Here is a 26,493-nt window from a genome sequence, read left to right as displayed (position 1 = left end):
TTTGAGTGAAATGTTTACATTTATATTGAAATATGCACTAAAACAGAATGAGTTCTACTAGTCAATGAAACTTCGCCAAAGCAGAATCACAAACTTCTGTTGGGGAGGTCCAGTCAGCTAGCAGCAGTGATCCCCAAGCAGGAACACCAAGGAGAAGCCTGGGAGACCCCACTCCAAAAAGCCTCCTTTCAAGAGACCCCAACTCACTTCTCCCACATGCACCCACACAGATTTAGGAGCGTGGACATGCTCCTCATTTTCATATATTTTTAGTTTCTTCTTCACTGCAATAAATATAAAATTGGCAATGCTCATACACCACAGCACAGACAGTATTTCAGGCTTTAGCATACAACTGTAAACAGTGACTAGGTTTTTTTTAAAAGTGTTTTTGTTTGTTAACAAGAGACAGAATTCTCAAGAGCAGGGCATGAGCTACTCAAGATTTGTTTTGCTGGGTAAAGGTTTTTCACAGAAGTTCTGGTTTAGAAAGATGCCTCCAACAGTCCAAAAAGACCCTAAAGTGGGCGCCAGACCACTGCCTGTGGCAGCCTAGGATACGGAGGCGGCAAAACACCAGGCCTTAGGTCATCCGTGGCAAGACATCCTCAACCTGCCACATTTACGATGCGTCCACAGAAATCCACAGCCATCACTGGCTGCCGGCAAGGTATCGGGAATGGATGGGCGAAGGAATGGAAATTTGCTCGGAGGGAGGATCAGAACACCTCTGCTAGCTGTCTGGAAAGTTGGCCCCTTAATCACAATGACAACTAGGACATTTCATTTGGACAGTGCATAACATTTAAATATACATGAAAGTATAAAGAGAGACATCCAAAGAGTAAGCATTAAGTTCTGTCACTGCAGCAAACAGGGATGTTGATCAAAGAAAAACAGATGAACACTTTTTGCCTAAAGCAGTGCAAAGAAAGTGGGCAAGAAATGAAAGTGGACTCAGTATCTGCACATTAGCAATGGGGCAGATTTTATTTAAGAGGCTAGTGGTTCAAATACTATTGCTCGAATCGCTCTGGTAGGTATAAAATGTAGTTAACACCCAAGGTTTACACACATAAGCAAAGGAGCCGAAGGTCAGCTCACCAAGGGCTATTTGATCCTTAGCCAAGAGGGAAGCCAGAAGCGCATGCCGCAGGAATAACCTAATGGGTTTGTCTGGGCGATACTCCCGTCCTGACAAATGGAAAAAGACCCGGTAAGAGGGGTCTTTTCGCACACAAACTTCTCTGCCCTCCTTAGAACTATGCCTCAGCTAAGATAAAAACCTGTCTTGATAAACTCAAGAATCTGGGCTCCTAAAAACAGAGGGAACCTTAATGTGGGAAACGAGTCTAGTAAACACCACATGTACTTTGTCGTTAGTGAAGACATGATACATTCAGACACGTATTAAAAAAAAAAAGACTAAAAATAAGACCAAAAAAATTCCTAGAAAGATGTTTCACAAGAAAAACATCAGCCCAAGTTCTAGCCCTCTCCATGAGAAGTGGCTCCTAGCACAAATCAACAACCCCTCCAACTCGCCAAAGCACCAGCACTTGCCTTGCAAGCAGAACACTGGACGTATGCCTTAGTCGCTGAACTTGAATGTTAAGCACAATCAGTGCACAGCACATTCTGATAGGCTACTCCAATACCCACCTGGTCCAGTTTAAAATATTTGTTTGTAGGTCCAGTTTGTACATATCCCATGGGTATACTAACAATGAACCATGTACTGTCCCACTGTTTTTGAAACGGCAGTTCTTGAAGCTCAAGCAAACCATTAAGATCATAAAGAGCTCTCTCGAAAGAAATTCTCAAACCCTGACAGTCAAACAAACCTAGTTCTTTTTCACTAAAATGGTGGGATCAAGGAAGAATGCCTACTCTAAAGAGTGGCTCCATTTGCTTCCCCATGAAAAAAGGCCAAATTTTTCTGGACTGATATAATTTAAAAAACTAAGCCAATAAAAAAATAAAATATACATCCTAAGATACTATAAAACTCGAAATAATGTCAGGGCTTATGGAATGGGAAACAGAGTTCTGGTTGCCTTTTTTTTTTTTTTCTCTCTCCTTAAAAAGTGTAGCACATTTTGAGGGAAAAACAAACCAAACCAAACCAGAACTCCAAATGTGGACAGCACTACACAGACTACGCACAGAGCACCACACAAGAATGAGCTGCACATCAGTACTAGGATCATGAGAGTAACTGGCTGGGGACTTACATTTCCAGCAACAAAGCTCCTAGATCAAAAATGTGTTAAAAGCCTGTAATGTCAACAGGGAGCCCCCCCAAAAAACAAAGAGGGGATGAGGAGAAAGAGGGAGGAAAGGCTGCATGCATGGGTCTATTATAGACATGATATTCAGCAGCATAAAAATAATACCCTCCGTAGAGTCCCCCAAATGGGGCAAAACCTATCTTCCACTGCTAAACATGGGAAAGATTAAGAGAGTGGAACAAATTCACTTGTAACCATAGCATCTCCCATATCTGAATCACAAGCATGTTCGATCTGATGCTGTATGTTAAGAAAATGTTGTGAATACATAGGAGTAAAGCAAACTAAAAACACAGAGCTAAATTATTAACTTTAAAAACTGGTAAAGACATCTGTTTTAAAGCCAAGTTGGTGTGATCCTGATCGTTACTCTATATGACATAATCCATAGAAAGAAAAGCCAAGAAAAAAAAAAATCTTCATTTTGTTCAGTCCTTAGGCTCGATGTTGTCCTAGGAAAAACTGTGATAATGCAATGAGTATGTCACACATACAACTAAAAAAGTCCCCTTCTGGTTTCAAATGAATTTAAACAACAATCTTCCTTGGCTAATTTGTCTCCTGTGTCAAACCAACCTTCTATGTACAGGACCAGTTTAAATCCCTCCTCCCCTTCAAACACTAGATATGAACATCCAGGAACATTCTACAATGCAAAGTGCCTTAGGAAAGAGAAGGATTCTGTAGTGCCAGTGATGTAACTGATCTGAGGAAGCTGGGGTGCGAGTAACACTGAGGGGAGCCAGTCAGGCGATGGTGGTTTGTTTCTCCTCCGGGGTCTCCTCCAATAACTGCATGATCAGTTCATGCAGGGGTTTGCAGATCTTGGCGTAGCCCCCTCCTGTGAGGTGCAGAAAATCAAACATGTCGTGGCAGGAGATGGCACCGTCCGAGTGCACGAAGCCCCCGTCTGTGTCCAGGAGCTGGACGTTGGCGAGCTTCGGCAGGGAAACCTTGAGGAGCTGGTTCACCTTGGCATTCTTTTGCCTCAACGGGTTGGGCTTCTCACCTCGAGGTAACAAACCCTGGGACAAAGCAGAGAAGAGCAGAAGATGAGAAGAGTCGCTGGTTTTTCTCTACTGACTTACCTGTGGTTTCCAAGATTCCTGGAAGGACTGCTCCATTAGACACTCTTGAAACTTGGATTTCTCAAACACTAGACCAGAAACTCTGGACTAGATGGGTTTTAGTGACAGTTCTTTGACCACTCCTCCTCCTGTCCCTTAACTGCTGGTATGCTTCGGGGTCTTGTCCTTGACCCACTGCTCGGCCCACTCTGAACGCTCTAGCCCAGAACCAAATTTCCCAAACTTCCTGAGGCACTCCCGACCTGACATGTCCAAAACCAATTCATCATCTCCGACGCTATGCTCCTTCCACATTCTCTGTACCAACTGACCATTCCGACATCCCTGCGTCTTTCACTTCACATACCTTATCTATTTACAATTAAACTACTCACCCTCAGTACTTTCCAAAACATTTCTGCCCCTTTCATTCCGGTTACACATGCTGCTCTGGCTTGGAAACTTATCACTATTCACTCAGTTAACGTTAAGTCTCTTGACTGGTCTTCCTACCTCCAGTGTGGTTGTCCCTTCAATTCACTCTCTACTCAGTCACCAGAATCATCTAGCTCCAATGCTGGCTGTATTTATGGATGCTACATGGAACCTGTCCTACTGTACATGAGAAACAGTGGGAGCAAATGTGGTTTTGAACAATCAGAGCCACATAGTATCTGCTAGGATAAAACAGGTATTTCCTACATTCATTTTTAACTTATGTTAATTCTCTAACTTTCACATAAATCCCGTGTCTGTCCTCCTATAGTTGATAAAGGTCCACCCTTATGTGGCAAGAGCAAAGCTTATCATCTCAAACTAGAAATGTCCTTTTATAGATGTTGACCCTATTATAAAATTACTGTCAGAGAACCTTTCAGTCAGTTTGTAACTAATGACAGCACACAAGTTATTCCTACGTAGGCAAAAAAATTTCTACCCATTTCTCCTACGGACTACAGTGAAGAGGTTTTATTTTAAAAAATAGATTTTCTGTGGGTATTCTACTGCAAGGAAAAAAAAAAGCTTTATGCCAAAGTAAATACTTGTTCACACGTCCGCTTTTAATTTTTTTCAGCAAAAATGTTGGAAGCTTTATTACCACTTTATTATGTGATTGTGTAGCTCCAAATGAGAATTATGGATACTTATAACTCTGCTACCTTAGACCATCTCCTCTCATTGTTAAGTGCCTCAAGAATTCCACAGATGAAGTCAATCCTCAACACTCGTTTACATAACTGGTAAAGCACTGGGCTCTGGATCTAACACTCACGAAGAACTGCCCTCCGTGATTCCATATCTAAGTCTCGATGAGATGTGAGCAACCAGAAAGGATGGCCAGTGAACAACATACACACACTCTGCTCCAACAGTCAAAGCAATAAAAAAATGAGTAAACCTTAAGAACAGGGCACTGCACCTCTGATTTTCAAGCAAGGACAATGTGTGTTTGCACTGCATTTTCCTTAATATGAAAATACCAAAGGTACACCATGTGATTTTTCCCAGTAATAATTAATTACTAAAATACTATCATGTTAAAAGAAACAAAAAGGAAAAATATCATGCCCCTAATCTCTTTACCAAAGGACTACAGCAAACCCTTGATCAACATAGGTTTCAACTGCACAGGCTCACGTATTCCCAAATGTTTTTTAATAAATATAGTACTGTAAATGTATATTCTCTCCCTTATGGTTTTCTCAGTCACATTTTCTTTTTCCTAGCTTTGTTGTTGAGAATACTGTACATCATACACATAACATGCCACATATGTGTTAATCTACTGCTTATCAAGAGAGCTTCTGATTAGACTATCAGTAGTTAAATTTTAGAGTAAAAAGTTTTAACACGTTTCGACTATATGGGGGTCAGTGCCCTTCAAGGGTCATTTGTATTTTAAGTAATTCTAAATAAAATATACATATAGCTTAGTATTTGGACTTTCCACTTAAATGCGTCATAAATCTTGTTTCCACAAAATTCTTGTAACTGTCACTGGATCGTGGCTATTATGTTCAGTGACTTCTGCAATCATTCCCTCACAGAGTCATTTAGGGTACTGCTGATGTTTGGGTGTTGTAGAGAACACCAGTGTATATCAAATTTAAAAGTCTGGTTGAAACAAAGACTATTTATGGAGGATTTATTCAGTAACATTCATGCAACAAATCTGTCCTAAGCAGCTCCAGTACCAGGCACTGTACCTCAGAGGTGGACTCATAAGGACAACCCTTTCCGGAGTAATACTAGGGTATAAACAAGTGCACTACATTAAATACCACGGAATAAAAAAATAAGCACTGGCACCAGTAAGAAAAATCCAAACTCCTCTATCAAGGCATACAAATCCCTACATAACTTGGCCATTGCCTCTTTCTCCTACCCATCCCAGCCTTAAACTTTGTTCAATGACAGCCCTAAAATTCTTCAAGCACCCCCCTTCACTTTCACAACAAACACACACAAGTATAAGCCTTTTACTATTTTCCTCCCCTCCATCATGCCTTCTTTCCTTTCTCCATTTGTCTGGAGACCAACGAATTCTTTTAAAACTATAGTCAAACGATGGGGCACCTGGGTGGCTCAGTGGGTTAAAGCCTCTGCCTCCGGCTCAGGTCATGATTCCAGGGTCCAGGGATGGAGCCCTGCATCGGGCTCTCTGCTTAGCGGGGAGCCTACTTCCCCCTCTCTCTCTGCCTGCCTCTCTGCCTACTTGTGATCTCTGTCAAACAAACAGATAAATAAAATCTTGTGAAGTGACAGCTTTTATGTCTAAAATCTACCTGTTCTCATGGGACGCTTGGGGCTCAGCTGGTTTAAGCATCCGAGTCTTGGTTTTGGCTCAGGTCATGATATCGGTGTCATAAGATCAAGCCCCACATCAGGATCCACACTCAGCACCAAGTCTGCTTGAGATTCATTCACCCTCCCTCTCTCTCCCTCACTCTGCTCCTCCCTTTGGAATGCACTCTCTCTGAATAAAATCTTAGAAGAAAAAAACCCCTATTTTTCCCTCAGTATACAGTATAATTACTCCCATTAGCATACAGTATGTTAATTCTCTCTTTATACTGCTGTGCCCATCTACCACTAGACTAGACTGTGTGCTCCTTGAGAGGGACAACGTCTTACCCATTTTTTTGTATGTTCAGGACCCAGGACAGCGTCTTGGGTCTGATCCTCATGCTTGTTGAATGACTATCTTCTTAACATCATCTCATTATAGAACTGAATTCATATCAGATATCATTCAGAATTTGCTACAAATATCTATAGGTAAACTTTCATACTGAAAGACAGCTATTATCTCTGAGACTATGAAGACTTAATGCTGTAATTCCACAAAGGGCAGCATTCTCTATTAGAAGTAAGACTATAAAGCACCCATTTTTTTGGCTAACAGAATCTCCAATGTTTTAGAGAATTCAGAAATTCTAATAAATATACCATCTTTAACATATTAACAGGGGGACTGAACAACACATCTAAGTTAATTCAAACCTAGTCTAATAAAAAGAGATTCAGGGCTAGGACAAGTTTCATAGCTAATTCTAAAAACTGTAAAAAACGAAGGCTGAGACAACCACCTCTAAACAAGGATGAGCAGATAAAAGAGGACTCCCACAGCTGGTCTGGGAATACACAACAGGATGTATCAGAGAAGAGCCTCTCAGGAGAATCACAAACTGTTTCTACCTAAAGATTCTCTATACTCATGAGTGATCCTATTTCTAAAAACATTCCTGACCTGACTTGATGACATCAAAGACTACCGACCCGAAGACTACATACCAATACAATGATTTTGGCCTGCGGCTGCCTTGTATTAATAAGTTGGACGATGGCCTCGATTCCACCTGCTACTTCTTCTGCCGTGTTTTCATGGTTGTTTGTTCCTACCCAGACCACAATGACCTATAATTGAGGGAAGAAAAAAAAAGCGGGATGAGGGGTAAATAACCAAGAATAAAGGAATGTTTGGGTACAAATCTAATGTTCAGATACTATTGTTCACTCTTTAGATAAGAATCTCATTTCAAAAAACAAAAGAAGGAAAGGTGAACTTGTCAAATGGTAGGGATAACTTCAACTGAGCAGCCATCTTCAAACACTGATTTAGGCCTCATATATTTCAGGATAAATTCCAAGCAGATTAATGAAGAAGCAATAAAACTACACGAGGAGGAAACGACAAAATTCCTCCATCATTGTGGAACTGGAAGCTAATCCTTAAAATCCAGAACTTACACTAAAAAAGTAACAAATTCAACTGGGTAAAAATAAAAACTCTGCATCATGAAGAAAATATTTTAAAAAGGTGAAATCTAAGAAAGCCAGGGAAAAATATTTGCAACTCCTGCCATAGAAACTTCCGGACTTCCAGAAAAAAATAACGGAAGTACCCAAGAGAGTGTAATTAGTATAAATAAACACACAGTTATACTGAAGAGTAGCTGGGGAGGAGGCTAGATGAAGTTTCAACAAGTTTTATTCCTTAAAAAAAAAAAAATTAATTTATGAGGTGGCTGTCACCTAGAGACATACCCCTTACGCTACAACCCAAAAAAGTAACTTTCTACCCTATCACAAAAGAAAGGAACATGGACAAGTTTTTCTATTACAAAGGCCAAAAAATAGGGGTGCCTAGTTGTCTCAGTCAGTACAGCATGGGACTCTCGATCTTGGGGCTGTGAGTTCAAGCTCCACATTGGATATTCAGATTACTTAAAATCGTAAAAAAAAAAAAAAAGGTTGGGGGGGAACCTGGGTCGCTCGGCTGGTTAAGTGTCTGACTCTTGATTTTGACGCAGATCACAATCTCTGGGTCATGGGATCGAGCCCCATGTCATGCTCTGCACTCAGCATGAAGTCCTCTTGACCCTCTCCCCTCTACGCCTCCCCCCACCTGCAGCAGTGCTCTAACTTTAAAAAAAAAAATCTTTTGAATGAATAAATAAATAATAAATTTTTAAAAAGGAGCGCCTGGGTGGTGGAATCCATTAAGCACCCAGCTCTTGCTTTCAGCTCAGGTTACATTCTCGGTCATGAGTTCAAGGCCTGCATCGGGCTCAGCATGGAGTCTGCTTGAGATTCTCTCTCCCTCTGCCCTTCCTGTTCATGCTCTCTCTCTAAAATGAATTAAATCTTTTTAAAAAACAAACAAAAAAATTTTTTAAAGGCAAAAAATAACATACTTTCAACAAAGCAACTGTTACCAACTTTGTTTAGAGCTGAAAAAGATTATACGCAGTGTGCCAACTCAGGACATTTATGATGTGTTAAGGTAATGGGTACACATTTATGAACATCTGTTCACATCTGATTCAAATTTTCTTCAGAAAAACTTGGGAGGCCTTGATTACTAATTTGTCTGTATGGTTAAACAGCTCTAAAATTACTTCCTGAAGTGAATCATGGCACTGCAACCGTGGCCACGTCTGAGCAGATTCCCCCTGGTGTTGCATTCACATCTACAATACAGCATGCTGCATGAGCATCAGATCCCTTCCCACAGCTGAAGAAGAGCATTACTGACAACTACAAATACAATCTAAGCAAGCAGTATGCTGATTTAATACCTCTATGCAATGTTCGTAAGCAAGGACAACAATCTCATTGACATTAAGGGGGCACAAAGCAAAGACGGTAGCAAAATAATGTTTTAAAGAAGCAATCTGTTTTTATTAGCAGTTTCAGACAATTTAACTACCTGCAAAAGACTCAAGATTAAAGATATTCTTTAAAACATTAGTTTCATTTCACCTTGGGTTTAATATTCTCCAGTTCTCCATTCTTTAGTCTCCACAAAACATGTCTTGTTGTATCTCCCCCAATTCCAAAATTCAGTGCATGAAGTGGGGAAAAAAGCTCTCGCCATATCTAAAAAGAGAAAAACTGGCTTTATTTAAACTGAGTGGGAAATGAAATTCCTCCACTGCGATGTGTTTGTGAGGCACCTGAAAGAATGATTTTCATTTTCGATATCCAAATGTCATGCTGCAAACTGTGAGCGACTCGGTGTTTGCAGGGCTCTGAGGACAGCACTGTATCACTAAGTTCTTTCTGTGATTATTTTTTAATATATTTTTTAATTAATTTTTTAAGTAGGTTCCATGCCCAGCGTGGAGCCCAAAGTGGGGCTGGAACTCACAATTGTCAGATTTAAGACCTGGGATCCAGAGTCAGATGCTTAACCAAACCATCCAGGTGCCCCTCTATCACTCGGTTCTCAATGCAGCCTTTGACCTCAGCTCAATACTGGAGTCACAGTCCTTCCTGATGCCCCTTAGGAGGTCCCAGCATTTATACTCAAGGTGCCAACTCAGTAAGCTCTCCCTTCCCTTTACTCACACATTAAAATGAATTTGGTGAAGTAGAACCATGAGATGAAGAAATCTAGCACTGGAGCCACAAAGGAATCAAGCTGCCTTTTCCTTTAAATTGCCCTTAGAAGTGTGCAAATCTTAAAAAAAAGCTCCCCACAAAAATACACAAAATAAGGGGCACCTGGGTGGCTGAGTCAGTTAAGTGTCTGTCTCTTGTTCATGATCTGAGGATCATGGGATCGAGCTCTGCACTCAGTGTGGAGTCTGCCTGGGACTCTCTCTCTGCCCCCTCCAACCCTCCCTTTCCCCTACATTCTCTATTAAATAAATAAATAATTGTTTAAAAAAAATACACAAAATAAGAAAATGTAAAACATAGTTCAGACTTGAGAATCATGACCAGGACAAATTAAAGTAAATAAATGTAACAGGGAAGCTTCTTGGAAACCAATGCAAAAAAAGGGAGCCAGAAACAATTCTAAATTTTTTGTCTCACCACGCTTGGTGGCACAAAGAATCCCATTATGCAGGTCTGACCTCCCTCACACTCTGAACTAGACCTTCTCCAAAGTGTCGTGAATAAGCCTATAGGTTCAGCTCAGAGTCAAAGTCTGCTGGCGATGAATGGCTCTACCTTAGTAGCCAAGACCCACCCCCACCTCTTCTTCCACCTTTACCTCGTACTGCTGCATTAACTGCACCATGGAATCCCCCACAAACAGTACATCAGGCTCTTTGTCTTTACAGTCCAGGACAAATCTGTTGTGCTGGTTTGAAAAAGGAAAAAAACATTAGAAACTGGCATTTCTTTCTTGGTGAGAGGTCTTAGTCTAGAAAGAGCGGTTGTCCAACCAGTTACTCTGTTGTTAAACATTCTATTTATTTTGTCTGAAATGAACTGCTGGGACTTTCTTCCCATCTTTTCTACACTGATCATTCTAATATGCTCAAGGAAACTGGAATTCTACTGAAACCAGAATAGAAACACACATTTAACATGTATTTTAGTTTATCTTTTCCTCAAACTTTTTAAAAGGTAATTTCAGATACACAGAAAAGCCACAGTACAATGAACATCTGTATATCCTCTGCCTGTATTCAACAATAACATTCTCCCACATTTGCTTTATCTGCTTGTTTGCTGAACCATCTGAAGGTAAGTGGCAAATGCTGTGGTTCTTCACCCTTAAATATTTCAGCATGAGTAAGGACAGTCTCCTATAAAACCACAAAACTATTACCACATCTAAGACAATGAACAATCATCCTGAAATATTCAGTTTATATTCCATTTTTCCAGTTGTTCCAAGAGCTGGGTAAAATACTCTTTTTTTGAAGTAGGAACCAATTAAGAATCATGTATCTTATCTGGATATATTTAACATGGCCTTTGAAAATGCCTGTTTGCCTCCAACTGTGAGACAATGGCAAAGAAGGAGTCAAGCCTTTCTCTTAAATTACTACTATTTCAATAAGTATTTTTAAACTGAAGAGATAAAGTGGGCATGAATACAACTACAGCTGTGAGCAGGAACACTTCCACACTTTTCTTCCCCACTTTAGTACTATAGTGGCAACTACCTCTTAATACCAGTAAAATAGTTCACAGTTCTAGAAGGTCATGGAATTTAAGCTCTGCTATTCTACAGGTCCTGGTACTCTGTGTTTTCTTTTTAAGTATAAAAGTAGGTACAGTAAGTTTAGAAAAATAGGTCAAAACAAAACACTTAGAATTCTACCATCTTAACCCAGTAACTACCATTTGGGAATATTTTCCTCTTGCCATTTTTCCACAGGCCTCCCCACCTTTTCTTTATTATTTTTTTAAAATTTTTAAAATATTTTCTTGAAGATTTTATTTATTTATTTCACAGACAGAGATCACAAGTAGGTAGAGCGGCAGGCAGAGAGAGAGGAGGAAGAGGAGCAGAGAGCCCGATGCGGGGCTCGATCCCAGGACTCTGGGATCATGACCTGAGCTGAAGGCAGAGGCTTTAACCCACTAAGCCACCCAGGCGCCCCTCCCCACCTTTTCTTTAAATAGTTGATTATGTGTACCTCCTTCTGGCACAACAGCTTTGTGGACAGAACAGCCTATGTTCAAATTCTAGCATGTCTACTTTCTAGTTCAGAAAACATATAACTAGTATCACCCTTTATTTTTTTTATTTTTTTATATTTTATTTATTTATTTAAGAGAGAGAGCGTGAGAGAGAGGATGAGCATGAGAAGTGCGAGGGTCAGAGGGAGAAGCAGACTCCCCGCCGAGCAGGGAGCCCGATGTGGGACTCGATCCCGGGACTCCAGGATCATGACCTGAGCCAAAGGCAGTCGCTTAACCAACTGAGCCACCCAGGCATCCCTAGTATCACCCTTTAAAAAAACTTCTGAAAAATATCAAATGTACACAAAAGAACAGCAGGGAATATTATCACTTCAAAACTTCTTTTAATCATGACAGTTTTTAACATTTTGTTTTGAAATAACTTTAGATCTACAGAAGAGTTGCAAAGCCAGTACAGTATTCCCATGTATATTTCCCTCAGCTTCCTTCAATGTTAACATCTTAGCTTACTTGGGCTGGGGCACCTGGCTGGCTTAGTCAGTAGAGCATGGGACCCTCCATCTCAAAGTTGTAAGTCTGAGCCCTGCATTGGGTACAGAGATTACTTAAAATAAATCTTTTTTTTTTTTTTTTAAGATTTTATTTATTTATTCGACAAAGAGAGAGACAGGGAGAGAGGGAATACAAGCCGGGGGAGTGGGAGAGGGAGCAGTAGTCTTCCTGCTAAGCAGGGAAACCGGTGCGGGGCTTGCTCCCAGGATCACGACCTGAGCCGAAGACAGAAGCTTAACGACTGAACCACCCAGGCGCCCCTAAAATAAAAATCTTAAAAAAAAAAAATAGTTTACTCAGATCTCACTAATTTTTCCTCTATGTTCTTTTCCTATTCCCAGGACCAATTCAGAATACCACATGGCATTTGGTCTACATGTCCCCTTGATGTCTTCTATTATGGGACAGTTTCTTGGTCGTTCCCTATTATTTCATGTCATTGACAGGTTTAGTACCAGTCAGGTGTTTTGTAGCATTTCCCTCAATTTGGGTCTGTCTGATATTTTGTCATGAACAGATTGATGTGACGAATTATCTGGAAGACTACCACGGAAGTGATGTGTGTGCCCTTGCTGTATCGTATCAGAGGTAAGTACATGATATCAACATGATTTATTACTGGTGGATGTTAACACTGACCGTTTGGTTAAGGGGGTGTTTGCCAGGTTTCTCCACTATCTGTTATTTTTCCTTTCCATACTGTATTTGTTAGGAATAAGACGTAAGGAGCGCCTGGGTGGCTCAGTCAGTTGAGTGTCTGCCTTTGGTTCAGATCATGATCCCAGGGTCCTGGGATGGAGCCCCACATGGGGCTCCCTGCTCAGCAGGGAGTCTGCTTCTCTGTGTCAAATAAATAAATAAAAATCTTAAAAAAAAAAAAAAAGAACACCATGGTAATAATCACTGGAGGGAAGGTCTGTCAGTGAATACTAAAATTAAGCACACCTTTAAGGAGAGAGAGTATATTTGCCTAGCCTCAAAATATTCCCCTGAAAATTACCTTGGTGGTTTTAACATACAATCACATATTTTTTGATATCCCCTCCTTCCAGAAGATAGAATATATTAATTCCCCCACCAGTGAAAGCTGGATTTAGTGTCTTTTTTTTTTTTTTTTTAAAGATTTTATTTATTTATTTGACACAGAGAGAGAGAGTGAGAGAGAACACAAGCGCCCCACCATGGTGTTCTAATGAGGGGTTTCTTTTCCCTCCCTTCTTGTGTATTTATTTATTTTTGGGCGCCTGGGTGGCTCAGTGGGTTAAGCTGCTGCCTTCGGCTCAGGTCATGATCTCAGGGTCCTAGGATCGAGTCCCACATCGGGCTCTCTGCTCAGCAGGGAGCCTGCTTCCCTCTCTCTCTCTCTGTCTGCCTCTCTACCTACTTGTGATCTCTCTCTGTCAAATAAATAAATAAAATCTTAAAAAAAAAAAAAAGATTTTATTTTTAAGTAACCTCTACACCCAATGTGGGGCTCGAACTCACAACCCCAAGATCAAGAGTAGCACACTCTACCAACTAAGCCAGCCAGGTGCCCCCTACATTAATTAAAATTACTGTCTCTTTCCCCCTGTTTATCCAACCATTTATTTATAGCAAAATGGGGATTCGTGAATATTTACTTTATCCTTTGGGTTATAAACCAATAATATGATTTATTATGTTGCTCAAACTGTCCAATTTTGCATCTGGGTGCTCTTTCAGGTTGGCCTCAAGGGGTCAAAGTGAGTATCATCAATGAGACAAGCCAGTATCTCATGACTTCTATGAGACGTACTATGGACACTTCACTTCTGTGATATTCCCACCATACATCTGTTTTTTCTTTTCTTTTTTGGGTAGTTGCTCTCTTGCACTACAAGATGCTATGGGTTCATCTTTTATTTCCTTTACTCTAGCTATAGATGCAATCATTTCTCCAAGTAGCCCTGGTTCCTTTCATTGGACCAAAGAAACCAAGATCTGAGCATGTATTTTATTATTTAGTAAAGTTACCCTTCTATACGGGGTAAAAAGAAACTTTTTTTTAATATTCCTGCTTTTCTTCCATTTGACTATTTTTTTCCAGTCAATGCTAATTTAAAGCCTGCTAATTTATGTCAGTAACAACAGAGACACCTAGTTTTAGTTTTAACTTTTAATAAAGTTATAAATGGCCTAAATGCACCTAATTGGTATCTTCCTATATAGCAAAATATATAATTTAAAGAGAAGAGGCACCTAGATGGTTCAGTCAACTAAGCATTAGCTCAGGTCAGGATCTCAGGGACCTTGGGATCAAGATGTGCATCAGGCTCTGCGCTCAGCACGCACTGTGCTTGGGATTCTCTCTCTCCCTCCCTACCCGACTCCAGCGCTCTCTAACATAAGTGAACAAAATCTTAAAAAAAATAAAAAAATAAAAAACATACGGAGGAAAAAAACTATGGCTATGCTTTTAACATGTATGATACACTGTAGAAAAATACATTCAAAAACATACTATTTACAAAAAGCTTAAAAGCATGTAAAACTACTATATATACAGTTTAGAAATTTTATATACATAGTATGTAGGCATGTGGAAAAAAAAAAAACCCACCAAATTTAGGATACTGGTTTGGGGGTGGGGAGGTGGGAAAAAGAAAATGATCAATAAGGAGTATACACAGGACACTGATTCTACTAGCAATGTTTTTTTTTTTTTTTTTTTTTAGGATGAGTGGTAAATACACAGATGGTTAGTGGATTTCATAATACTCTTTTTTTTTTGGGGGGGAAGATTTTATTTATTTATTTATTTATTTATTTTAAAGATTTTATTTATTTATTTGACAGAGAGAGAGATTACAAGTAGGCAGAGAGGCAGGCAGAGAGAGAGAGAGGAGGAAGCAGGCTCCCTGCTGAGCAGAGAGCCCGATGCGGGACTCGATCCCAGGATCCTGAGATCATGACCTGAGCCGAAGGCAGCGGCTTAACCCACTGAGCCACCCAGGTGACAGACAGAGATCACAAGTAGGCAGAGAGGCAGGCAGAGAGAGAGACTGGGAAGGAGGCTTCCGGCTGAGCAGAGAGCTCGATGTGGGGCTTGATCCCAGAATTCTGAGATCATGATCCAAGCCAAGGCAGAGGCTCAACCCACTGAGCCACCCAGGCTCCCCTTCATAATACTTTTAAAGATATAAATGAACTGGGGTGCTTGGGTGGTTCAATCAGTTAGGAGTCTGCCTTTGGCTCAGGGATTGAGCCCAGCATCAGACTCCCTGTTCAGCAGGGTGCCTGCTTCTCCCTCTGCCTCTGCCTGCCACTCCCGTTTGTGCATGCTCTCTCTCTGTCAAATAAATAAATAAAATCCTAAAAAAAAAAATATATATATATATATAAACAAACTAGGAATTTTTTTTTAAAAAGATTTTATTTATTTATTTGACAGAAAGAAATCACAAGTAGGCAGAGAGGCAGGCAGAGAGAGAGAGAGGGAAGCAGGCTCCCTGCTGAGCAGAGAGCCCGATGCGGGACTCGATCCCAGGACTCTGAGATCATGACCTGAGCCGAAGGCAGCGGCTTAACCCACTGAGCCACCCAGGCGCCCCCAAACTAGGAATATTAAGAATAACCATGCAGCTGATCCATACAAGAAAAGTTAAAACAAAAAAACAAAAAAACAAAAAAGTACTAACTACCACTCAAAGTAAGCTAGTTCACAGACTGATTTTTAAGTCTGGAAAGACAAAGACGAAAGAACTATACAACTAGTACAGTTATATAACCACAGAGTAAAAACAAAATCACTAAATACTAAAATGCAAAACTCTGGGTACATAAAATCATACAGAACTTGTTATTCCAAAGAGGAAATATGGTTGGAAACCCACAGGGGAAGGTTAAATATAGTTATGGTTAAGTGGTAACAGCTTATTAAAAGGCAGCTAATAATAAAAGTAGCGGTGCTACAGAACAATGGAACACATCAAGAAGACACAGGAGCCGCCCTGAAAGGATTCCCACTTGCTAAACCTGGGACAGCATGACCTTCAAATTACAATGGGTTCTATAAGCCCACTGGGAAGAATAAGAACCCATGAGTCCATACCATAATAAATAAGATCTGGTTTAGGCCAACATCTTAATCAAGTGACCAAAGTTAAGATCACCAATGAGAAAAACCAACATCAGGTACCTCCTATGTGGTGCACTGAGGACATCACTTCACTGATATCCTGCCAAAAATGTGTAATCTGAATCTCGATTAGGAGGAAAACGGTAAATCCAAATTGAAGAATATTCCGCAAAATAAATGGCCTATATTCCAAACTGTCAGTGTCATGAAAAACAAAGGCTAAGATACATTTCACAGTCAAGGAGAAGAGAGACAGGACAATGCAATGCAATGTGTGATCCTAGACTGGGAGGAAAACTGACATACAAACATTGGGACAAATGGAGAGATGTGAACATGGCATAATATCAATGTTAAATTTCCTGATTTAGTAACTACTCTGTAGTTGTGTAAGAAAATGTCCTTATTCTTGGAAAACACACTGAAATATTTAGGGGTGAAGGGGCAGGATGACTGCAACTTCCTCTCAAATGGTTCAGAAAACACTGAATGTTGGTGTGCAGACATCCAAGTAGATACAGACAGAACATTTAGGCCGACGGGGCGAAACGGTAACTGGCAAGACTAGATGAAGAATACGGGGAGTTCTTCCTAAAATTTTTGCAGTATTTGTGTAATTCTGAAATTACTTCAAAATTTAAAGTTTACAAAAAAAAAAAAAAGAATGCTGTGGAAACACTGTTCTCTTTTAAGATGAACAGGGGGCAATGACTACGCTTTCAAAATATTCCTCTGGTACAACATCAGTCTGGTGATTATGTACGACATTAGCATAACATTAGTATTTTTATTTAAAGTGATGATTCTTATGGACCATAAAAAATGTGCGCTTGTGGCTTTGGCCAAAAGACTCTAGAAAACTGAAGAGACTCCTCTCGGTAGAGTAATACATACGCACTTCCCTTTACCTGAGACATCCACCTGTCATCTCCTTGAATATCTTCTGCTGCATGCGGGATAGCTGCTGGGTTTGAGTCTCCTTGGCTCATTCTATACCTGAGGGGACAAATGTCGACATCATGTTTCATTCATTAACAGGAATGTTTATTCGTTACCCCTTAAATGTTATATGCTAAGTTTTAAATAGTAATTTAAGTCTCATTGTGGTTTTGCCTAGAAATGAAACAACTGGAGTTGATTTTCAGTAAACATGAGTTCTAGGACATGACTACTTAAGTCCCGTGAATAACAAGAAGCATCCCGAAACTTCTAGAGAGGTTTGAATATCATTTAGGAATAGTGCATTACACTGAAAAAATCTGCTCCAAGTATATACTTTATATCTATATCAATTTTTCATGATTACATGTTAATGTAAGTACCAAACGACACAAGGGATTAGACACTTAAGGGTTCAATGAAACCTGCATTAGAGCCTCTTAGGCTGTTTCAGTTAGACACTGGAAAATTGCTACAGCCATGAACAGAGTCCACTGGTTACTAAATATCACACAAGTAACTATTACAGATTGTGACAAAATCAGCCATAGACTTTGGCACTGGTTTTTGACAAATGTTTACTAGGTATTTTATTTTTGACAGGTATCCATTAAGAAAATGTTATTAATGACTGAGCCCAAATATAGAATCTGACAGTAGAGGAGTAAGCAAAATTCAGAAAACCTAGATATGCTAATCTAGAAAGACAAAGACACCAGACTGTTTTCAATCAACTCTGGAGAACACATACTAGAGACATCAGGCTCAAGAAATCACTTGACATATACAAAGGATGATGAAAAACAGAAAAACATCTGGGGTTTTGTGGTATAAAGAAAAGCGGACCACTCTCTTTCTTTCCTTGCTATCATCAAACACAGCTAAGCTTTCTCTGAAAGAGGACTGAGTTCTATTCATTCAATAAGTATTTACTGAGTAAACAAAGCACGCTAGATTGCCAAAGCAGTAATTTTTGAGAATCAGAAAGTAACAAAGCTCGAAATGTGAAAACAGACCTTCATTCATGAAAAATACATTCCAGAAGCAAACCCATGTTTTAACACTAACTATGCAAACCAATTAGTTCCACTCTAAATGCATTAGGTCTAAGAAAATTAAGCTTAGGGTTAAGCCTGTATCTAACTGGAAATGTAAAACACCATCCATACCCTGTGTACAGGTCTTCCTCAACTTACATTAGGGATTACATCTGGATAAATCCATTGTAAGTTGAAAATATCCTAAATCGGGGCACCTGGGGCTTAGTCAGTTGGATAAATGTCGCACTTTGAATTTCAGCTCAGGTTGTGATCTCAGGGTCCTGAGACTGAACCCTGTGTGGGCTCCAGGATCAGCAGAGTTGGCCTGAGATTCTCTCCCACTCCCTGTGTCCCTCTCCCTACTTGCATGCTCTTTCTCTAAAATATAAATAAGTATATCTAGAAAAAAAGAAAGAAAAATCCCAAATCAAAAATACATTTAATACACCTAACCTACCAAATGGTATAAACTAGCTTACCTGAAATGTGCTCAAAACATTTACATTAGTCTACAACTGGGCAGCATCATCTAACACAAAAACCTATTTCACAACAGAGCACTGAATATCTCACAGAACTTACTGAAGACCGTACTGGACATGAGAATCAGAGCGGCTGTCCCTGTATTGGATACTCACCCTCATGGTCACGTAGCTGAGTGGGAGCTTTGGCTCACTGCTACTGCCCTGCATCACCAGAGAATCTTAGCGCATGTCCCTAACCGAGGAAAAGATCAAACTTCCAAACCCTGTCCAAGGCATGTAGAATGGGGGACCATCTGGCCTAGGTGTGGGGGGTGGCGTGTGGGGTGGGTTGTCTTTATGATAATCACCTGTCTGTGATTACCTGACTGACAAAGAATAACCAGCCCCTAAAAGTAAGGATTTAAGTTTCCTGGTTAGCTTTCTATAAAAGACAAACCCTAAAGGCCCTCTTTGGCAACCTTGTCCAGACCCCTCTCACTCTTGAGAGCTTTTCTTGTCTCTTCACTTAATAAACTTCTATGGCTTTACTCCCAGCAACCCCCCCAAAAGATCAAACTTCAAAAGTGAAACATGGTTTCCACTGAACGCACACAGCATTTACACCACTGTAAAGTCAAAATGTCATTAAGTAGAACCATTATTAAGTCAGGGACCATCTCTGTATGTATGTATTTCTTTAGATTACTAAAATTTGCAACTATCAGAAAATAATAGCCATCTGAAGGGCTATATATGCCATGTTTTATAAGTACCACTTCCAATCCTTGCAAAACGAAAAAAACGAGGCTCAGGTATTTTAGCTAATTTGTGCAGTAAGTGAATGAAGTCAGGTTTGCTTGACCCCAGTAACAACACATCTGGCCCCCTAATCACAAAGCAATGCATGCTGACGCCCTAAAAGTTCTTATATCTAACCATTTCACCCAAACAACATAAACTACCTGGAGCTAAAAACATCATATAAAATACAAGGATTGGGAAGAACCACAAGATGAATTTGTATAGCTCCAATCAGATTATGGTTATCTGGTTGAGGCTTCATTGCCTGAGAAAAGTAAGGGAAAATTAAAAGATTTTCCTAAAGGAAAAAGAAAAAAATGACTACAGGGGATTAAAACAAATAGTCACATAGAAACATTGAACTTTGGGTGCACGTGGGTGGCTTGGTCACTTAACGGTCTGCCTCCAGCTCAGGTCATGATCCCCAGGTCCTGGAACAGAGCCCCAAGTTAGGCTCCCTGCCCTGCGGGGAGCCTGCTCCTTCCTCTCCTCTCCTCTTGTGCTCTCCCTCACTATGTCTGTCTGTCTCTCTCTCTCAAATAAATAAATAAATAATAAAATCTTATTTTAAGATTTATTTGTGAGAGAGAGTGCATGCACACACAGGGAGAGCAAGAGAGAAAATTCAGCAGAGTTCCTGCTGAGCTCAGAGCCGACTTGGGGCTCAATCTTGTGACCCTGAGACCATGAACCTGAGCAGAAACCAAGAGTCAGACCCTTAATCAACTGGGGCACCCAAGGACCCTGCTTTTGTTTTTAAACTAAGAAAACATTCTGTATGTTTTATACAAAAGTTTCTTTGGGTCTAAGTTCAATTCTAGATCGAAGTCTGGCTATTCAGGTTAAATCTGACATGGTGCTTAACAGTAGTTTTAATTTTAAAAATATTTTTTAAGATTTTATTTATTTATTTGACAGAGAGGGATCACAAGTAGGCAGAGAGGCAGGCAGAGAGAGAAGAGGAAGCAGGCTCCCTGCTGAGCAGAGAGCCTGATGCGGGACTCGATCCCAGGACCCTGAGATCATGACCTGAGCCGAAGGCAGAGGCTTAACCCACTTAGCCACCCAGGCGCCCCAGTAGTTTTAATTTTAAAAAAAGCTTTCTTTACTGCTGTTCAAGCAGCTGTATTAGCCTTAAGACAGACAAGGGGCAAGCAAGTTTTCCTACTTTATGGATTTCAAAATTACATATATAAGAAACAGCAACAAACAACTTCACTTTCCACTAATTCAAAAGGCTATTTCCTAAATTTTTAAATAGTTTTCTTTCCCTTTTTTAAAAGGGAGGAAGGGCAGAGGGAAAGGAGGAGAATCTTTTTTTTTTAATTAATTTACTTTATTTTTAAAAACATTTATTTATTTGACAGAGAGAGAGAAAGTGGGAGAAGGGGTGAAGGGAAAGGGGAGAGAGAGAATCTCAAGCGGACTCCCTGCTGAGCAGGGAACCCAACCTGGGCTGGATCCCAGGACCATGAGATCATAACCTGAGCCGAAACCAAGAGCTGGATGCTCAACCCACTGAGCCACCCAGGCATCCCTTAATTGTGAAAAACCCAACTATTTCATTAGTTTGCTTTCATTTGTTTTCCTGCCTGGAGAGACACTTAACATATTCGGTATTTCTTTTTTTTTTTCTTTTTTTTTTTCATATTCGGTATTTCTGAGGTAAAAGTTAACTGACACAAAATCAACTGAGAGACCACTACTGAGATAGAGAAAAATAATCTGTCCTCTCACTATATGAATATATAACTGAAACTACTGTTCCTGGGGATTGTTATTAAAGACAAGAAAGAGTGACAAACAACAAATATAAGGAACCTTCATTATCTCTCACCACTTAAAAGATAAAATGTGGGCACTTCAACTTCATTTCAGTTCTTGGGATACAATATTCAATAAATACAATAAATAATTTTTAAAATTTTATTTATTTATTTATTTGACAGACAAGAGATCACAAGTAGGCAGAGAGGCAGGCAGAGAGAGAGGGGGAAGCAGGCTCCCCACTGAGCAGAGAGCCCGATGTGGGGCTCGATCTCAGAATCCTGGGATCATGACCTGAGTCGAAGGCAGAGGCTTTAACCCACTGAGCCACCCAGGTGCCCCACAATATTCAGACCTTGAAAAGCTTAAAGAATTCTGACAAACTGGAGGGTGTCTAGAGGAAAGGAGTCAAGCTGGTAACAAACTGAAAGCCTGTCATATTAGAAACAGCTAAATGAAATAGACATGTTTATAATCTGTAGGAAAACTGGTTAGGGAAGAGGAAGATAAGAGATAAATGTCGAACTATCTGAAGATCACTAGGAAGAGTTATTAAACTTATTTTGCACGTCCAACAGGAAATAGGAAAGTAGGGCCAGTGGACAGAATGTGCAGTTAGATAAATTTCTAACAAGTAGGACTATAAAATGACATGGCCTGTCTCTCACAATAGATTCCCCCAATGGAGAGTCAAAGGGAGGCAAGGTGAACCCCTAACAAGAAAGCATAAAGTGAACTAAAGCAAATGAATAGACTGGTCCAGATTGGCAGTGCCCAAACATCTTTAATATTCTAGAACCTTTTTGAAGTGTGTCCTATTATATATTTACTTACAAAGTAAATATATGAGTTACTGTTAATTTATACATTAAATATTAATAAAGTTTACTCTTTACTTTTACATAAAAAATAAATGTAAAAAAAAGTTCTAAATTATTTCCTGTATTCCAATGATTCACCTTCTGTAACCCCCAGGGAGTGCACATACTCTACTTTCAAGACCAATGGTCTACTTAAGTTCTAAAATCTTTCTGGATCTAGGATTCAATTTACTAACATGGATTTTCAGAGTTCCTCCAACAGGTAAATAACTGTTGTAAAATAATAATCACAATTAAAATTAAGAACTTACTATTTACAAGACACTGTGCTAAGTGCTTTATTTTTTTATTGATTTTACTTATTTGACAGAGAGAGAGAGAGACACACACCCACCTCACACAAGCTGAGAGAGCAGCAGATAGAGGGAGAGGGAGAATCAGGCTCCCAGCTGAGCAGGGAGTCTGACCTGGGGCTGGATCATGGGGGTTCACGACCTGGGCGAGGGTGGGCAGACACCTAACCGACTGAACCACCCAGGTGCCCCAGCGCTTTGTTATTTTAATAAAATTGAAGCTCAGTGGGATTTAAAGAATCTGCTCCATGATAGGGAGAGCTGGAACTGGAACTCAGAGTGATAGACCTCCAAAGCCCATCATTCTTGAGCAAAGGATGTTAAGACTCTATATAGAAAAGACATGATAAATTCTCATTTACTGGGGCACCTGGGTGGCTCAGTGGGTTAAGCCGCTGCCTTCGGCTCAGGTCATGATCTCAGGGTCCTGGGATCGAGTCCCGCATCGGGCTCTCTGCTCAGCAGGGAGCCTGCTTCCCTCTCTCTCTCTCTCTCTGCCTGCCTCTCTGCCTACTTGTGATCTCTCTCTGTCAAATAAATAAGTAAAATCTTTAAAAAAAAATTCTCATTTACTAATTTGATTCACTTATACACCTTATCATTACTAACCAAATTTAATGGCATCCTGATACGCTGAGCAAAACACTTTCATATAGGTACTAAACTTCTTCACGGGTAAAATGAAGAAACAGGGACAGAGAAACAGAGGGAAAAGATGTCACTTATCAGAGGCTACCAGACAGACAGAATTGAGAGAAGACTGCAAAATATTCCCAATTAGGTAGTCTTTTTTTTTTTTCCCTAAACTATGAATACAAAGTCATCCTTCCTCCTCAACAAGGGCAAAGTATCTGAGCACAAATTTGTTTCTTTGGGCCTTCAGACACTTGGATTTTGTATTGTTTTGCCAAATCAAATTCTCACAATACAAAGTAGCTTTCAGTTTTACTGATGACTATGGCTTGGTAACATCCTAGAAGAGCAAGTAAAGAGAAACTGAGCCATGAGCCCATGCAGTCTCCTACGAACAAAGCTGGAAATGCATAATCTAGCGATCTATGCATTTAGAAGATTCAAATTTGGGAGTCAAATAGAGTAAACTGCTATATTCTTTATAGGAGAAATGAAGACTGAATCAGAAGCTATCCAGAGTACAAACTGTGATGGGACACACAAACCTGAATGATTTTGGGTTTCCTGCCTCAGAGCAATACCGTACACAACAGTATTGGTAACGGTGAGCCTGTAATCAGTAACATAATAAAAAAAAGTACCAACAGGGAGGTGGATTCTGACTCCCATCTCACCTTCCTGATTCATAATAATCCCTTTGGGGGGGATTATTTTAAGTCACTAACTTCTGATCACAAACAGCAGGTTCAGTTAAAGAAACCAAGTAGAATGGAGATAAAGGTCTGAAGAACAAAAGTTTCGTTAATTTACCAGGAGAGACTATTCCAGGAAATCTTTAATTGTCCGTTAAAATATAAATTCTTCAGAAAAATGAGCAACTTGCACATTTCCCAACCTTCCTATATTTTCTATCTTCTTTCTGCCTTAACTAGGACTGTGACAGAGAGCACCAGAATTTCCAGATACTTATACCAGTATGTGGTGTAGCTGGTGTAGCGTGTTTAATCAGAAACCAGTTCCAACAACAAAGAAATATAAATTCTCAAGCTCAGCTGGATCTTTAGTTTAACCAGGAAACAGAGGGAGAAGAAAAGTTGCACCAAGAATTAAAAGATTGACTGTGTCCACTCTGACCCAAGACTCTTCATTCTGTTTCAGAGGGAGTTGGCAGGGTTATTCTGAAAGGGAAAAAAGCCTCATCCAGAATGCCCTGCCTCAGTGGGCTGGTGGGTGGGTCCAGGGGTTCCAGCACATCCATAATTTATTTTCAAATGCCCCCCCAAGCCAACAAATTAAAGTACAATGATTTCCTACTCCTCCCCTGCTCCCCCACAAGGAGGCAACCTTTATATCAGAACAATGTGCCCAGGAGAAGCTAAAGACCGAAGGCTTATCCGGGGCAAAGCTGTATTCAAATGCTCAGGAGAGACAATACTCTATTTTTTGCTCCTCCTTTCTCCACACCTTTATCCCCCTCGCCCCAATTTAAAACTGTACAAAATGAGATCCTAGAGTGGGTGCAGATGATCTTCCCTTTCTCTGCAGACACACTCTAAAAAAGAAGCCAGAGCTTTAAGTGTTTGCTTTTCTTAAGGTCTGTGCTTCAATCATGGAAAACAACGCAGGCTTGAGAGCTATGAGCAGCAGAACAGTGAGTCACCATGCAACGGGTATATGCAAACCTGCAGGCCAGAAAGTCTCGATCTGGTATGGTGAATGGCCATGGCCGGACCTGGTAAAAAGTACCTGCGAAAATCTGTCCATTGGCCTTTTTAAGCAGCTGGTTGACCTTGGGCAAATCTCCAACCCTGGCTGGGCCTCGTCCCTAAAATGAGGAGCTGGACTACACGGCCCTCTAAGAAACAATCCCTTCGGAGCCGTGACAGTCTGCGGGTTTTTGAACACATTAGACGAAACGGAGAAGTTTCTAAAGAGTTGAAATTTTTCAACAAAAGGGGAGGAAGAAGTGCCCAGTCAACAAACCCCCGAGTAACGGGTCTGGGCCCGCGTTAAAGGCCTCTCCGGAAGGGGGAACGGGAAGGGAGGGTCAGAGGTTTGGGTGCGGGGATGAAGGGAAGAGGCAACAGCTGAGACAGGAGGCAGAAGAGTTGCTACAAACGGGGCTGGCGGCGGCGAACCGCCGGCCACAGCGAGATCGGGTGCCGAGAGGCCTGTTCGAGGGGGTGGGCCGGGGAGGGACGGCCGCCCCGCCGCCCGCCACCCTAGTCCTCCTCCCAACCCCTCCCCCGGGAAAGGCGGGTGGAGACGGCGGCTAGCGGCCCAGCCCAGTGGGCAGGTTTGGGGGTGGGGTGCCAGTGGGAGGCTCTAAGGGGGGCGGCGAGCGGTCCGGGGGGTGCCGGGGACAGCCCGGGCGGCTGGGAAAGCTGCGCAGGGCAGCGAAGAAGGCGCGCGCGCGCGAGGCCCCCGAAGGGTCGGCGGGGAGGGGGGAGGTGGCGCGGGGGAGGGGCCCGCACAGTGGGGGAGGGGAGGTCGCGGGCCTCTCACAATAACAAATCGCAGGCCCTTCCGACCCCCACCTCTAAGCCGCCGGTTTCCCGCGACCCTGGCTGCACTCACTCAGGCAGAGGGTCCGTGCGGGCCCCAAGCGGCTGCGGCGTCGGCGGGTGGCGCGTCTATCGCTCGCTCAGTCCCGGCGGCCCCGCTCCGGCGCGTCCCTCCTCGGGCCCCAACACCAGCAGCAGCGCCCCCACTTCCGGTTCCCCTGCCACTCAAGCAAATGGCTTCCGGAAGTCCCGCCTCATCCTGCGCGGCCTCCGCGTGGCTCCTCGCTGCCCGCCTTCCCTATCTGCGGGCACTCGCTGCAGGCGCCCAGGTGCTTTGCCACGCCCCGCGAGGTTCTCCGCATTGTTCTCTGTCCTGACCTCTTTTTGCACACAGTCTGCATGAGGTGCAAACTATCTTTCGTCCAGCTGCATCCTTCAATCCTGCGTGAATGTCACCGCGGAGTGGAGGTGGCATTCGGGACAATGTGGCATGACCTCACACTGACGCCATTCCTCTCTCACCCAGCCAACCTGGCTCCTTTTCTCCACCCCTTGGAATAAACCAGATTGCTGCAACTGGGAGGGAAATAGGGCCCCAAGGTTAATGAGACAGTCTGTTACATTATGAGTGGAATTTCTGTTTCTGTGATGAATGCACGGATGTGGGGGCACCGCCTCTTAAGGTGATATCATAGGGGGCTGGCGAGTCCTTTCCTTAACAACCCATCCAGTTTAAGGGAAGACACACATGTACAAAGTCAAAACTAA

The 26,493-nt window shown here is 41.5% G+C and overlaps 1 protein-coding gene across 1 annotated transcript; it reads right to left on the bottom strand.

Moving 5' to 3' along the window:
• Nucleotides 1–25,932, bottom strand: PAFAH1B2 (platelet activating factor acetylhydrolase 1b catalytic subunit 2). Its single transcript, XM_044257904.1, has 6 exons — nt 25,799–25,932; nt 17,312–17,399; nt 10,365–10,454; nt 9,125–9,241; nt 7,154–7,276; nt 1–3,316 (listed from the first exon to the last, which is right to left on the bottom strand). Exons 2-6 carry the CDS (start codon nt 17,390–17,392, stop codon nt 3,038–3,040), a joined length of 690 nt encoding a protein of 229 aa, XP_044113839.1. The 5' UTR covers nt 17,393–17,399; nt 25,799–25,932; the 3' UTR covers nt 1–3,037.
• Nucleotides 25,933–26,493: the final 561 nt, after the last annotated feature.

This window comes from Neovison vison, chromosome 7 (genome assembly GCF_020171115.1).
Source record: "Neovison vison isolate M4711 chromosome 7, ASM_NN_V1, whole genome shotgun sequence".
NCBI lineage: Eukaryota > Metazoa > Chordata > Mammalia > Carnivora > Mustelidae > Neogale > Neogale vison.
Note: the sequence above shows the minus strand (reverse complement) of the source record. Positions and strands in the feature narration are given on the sequence as shown.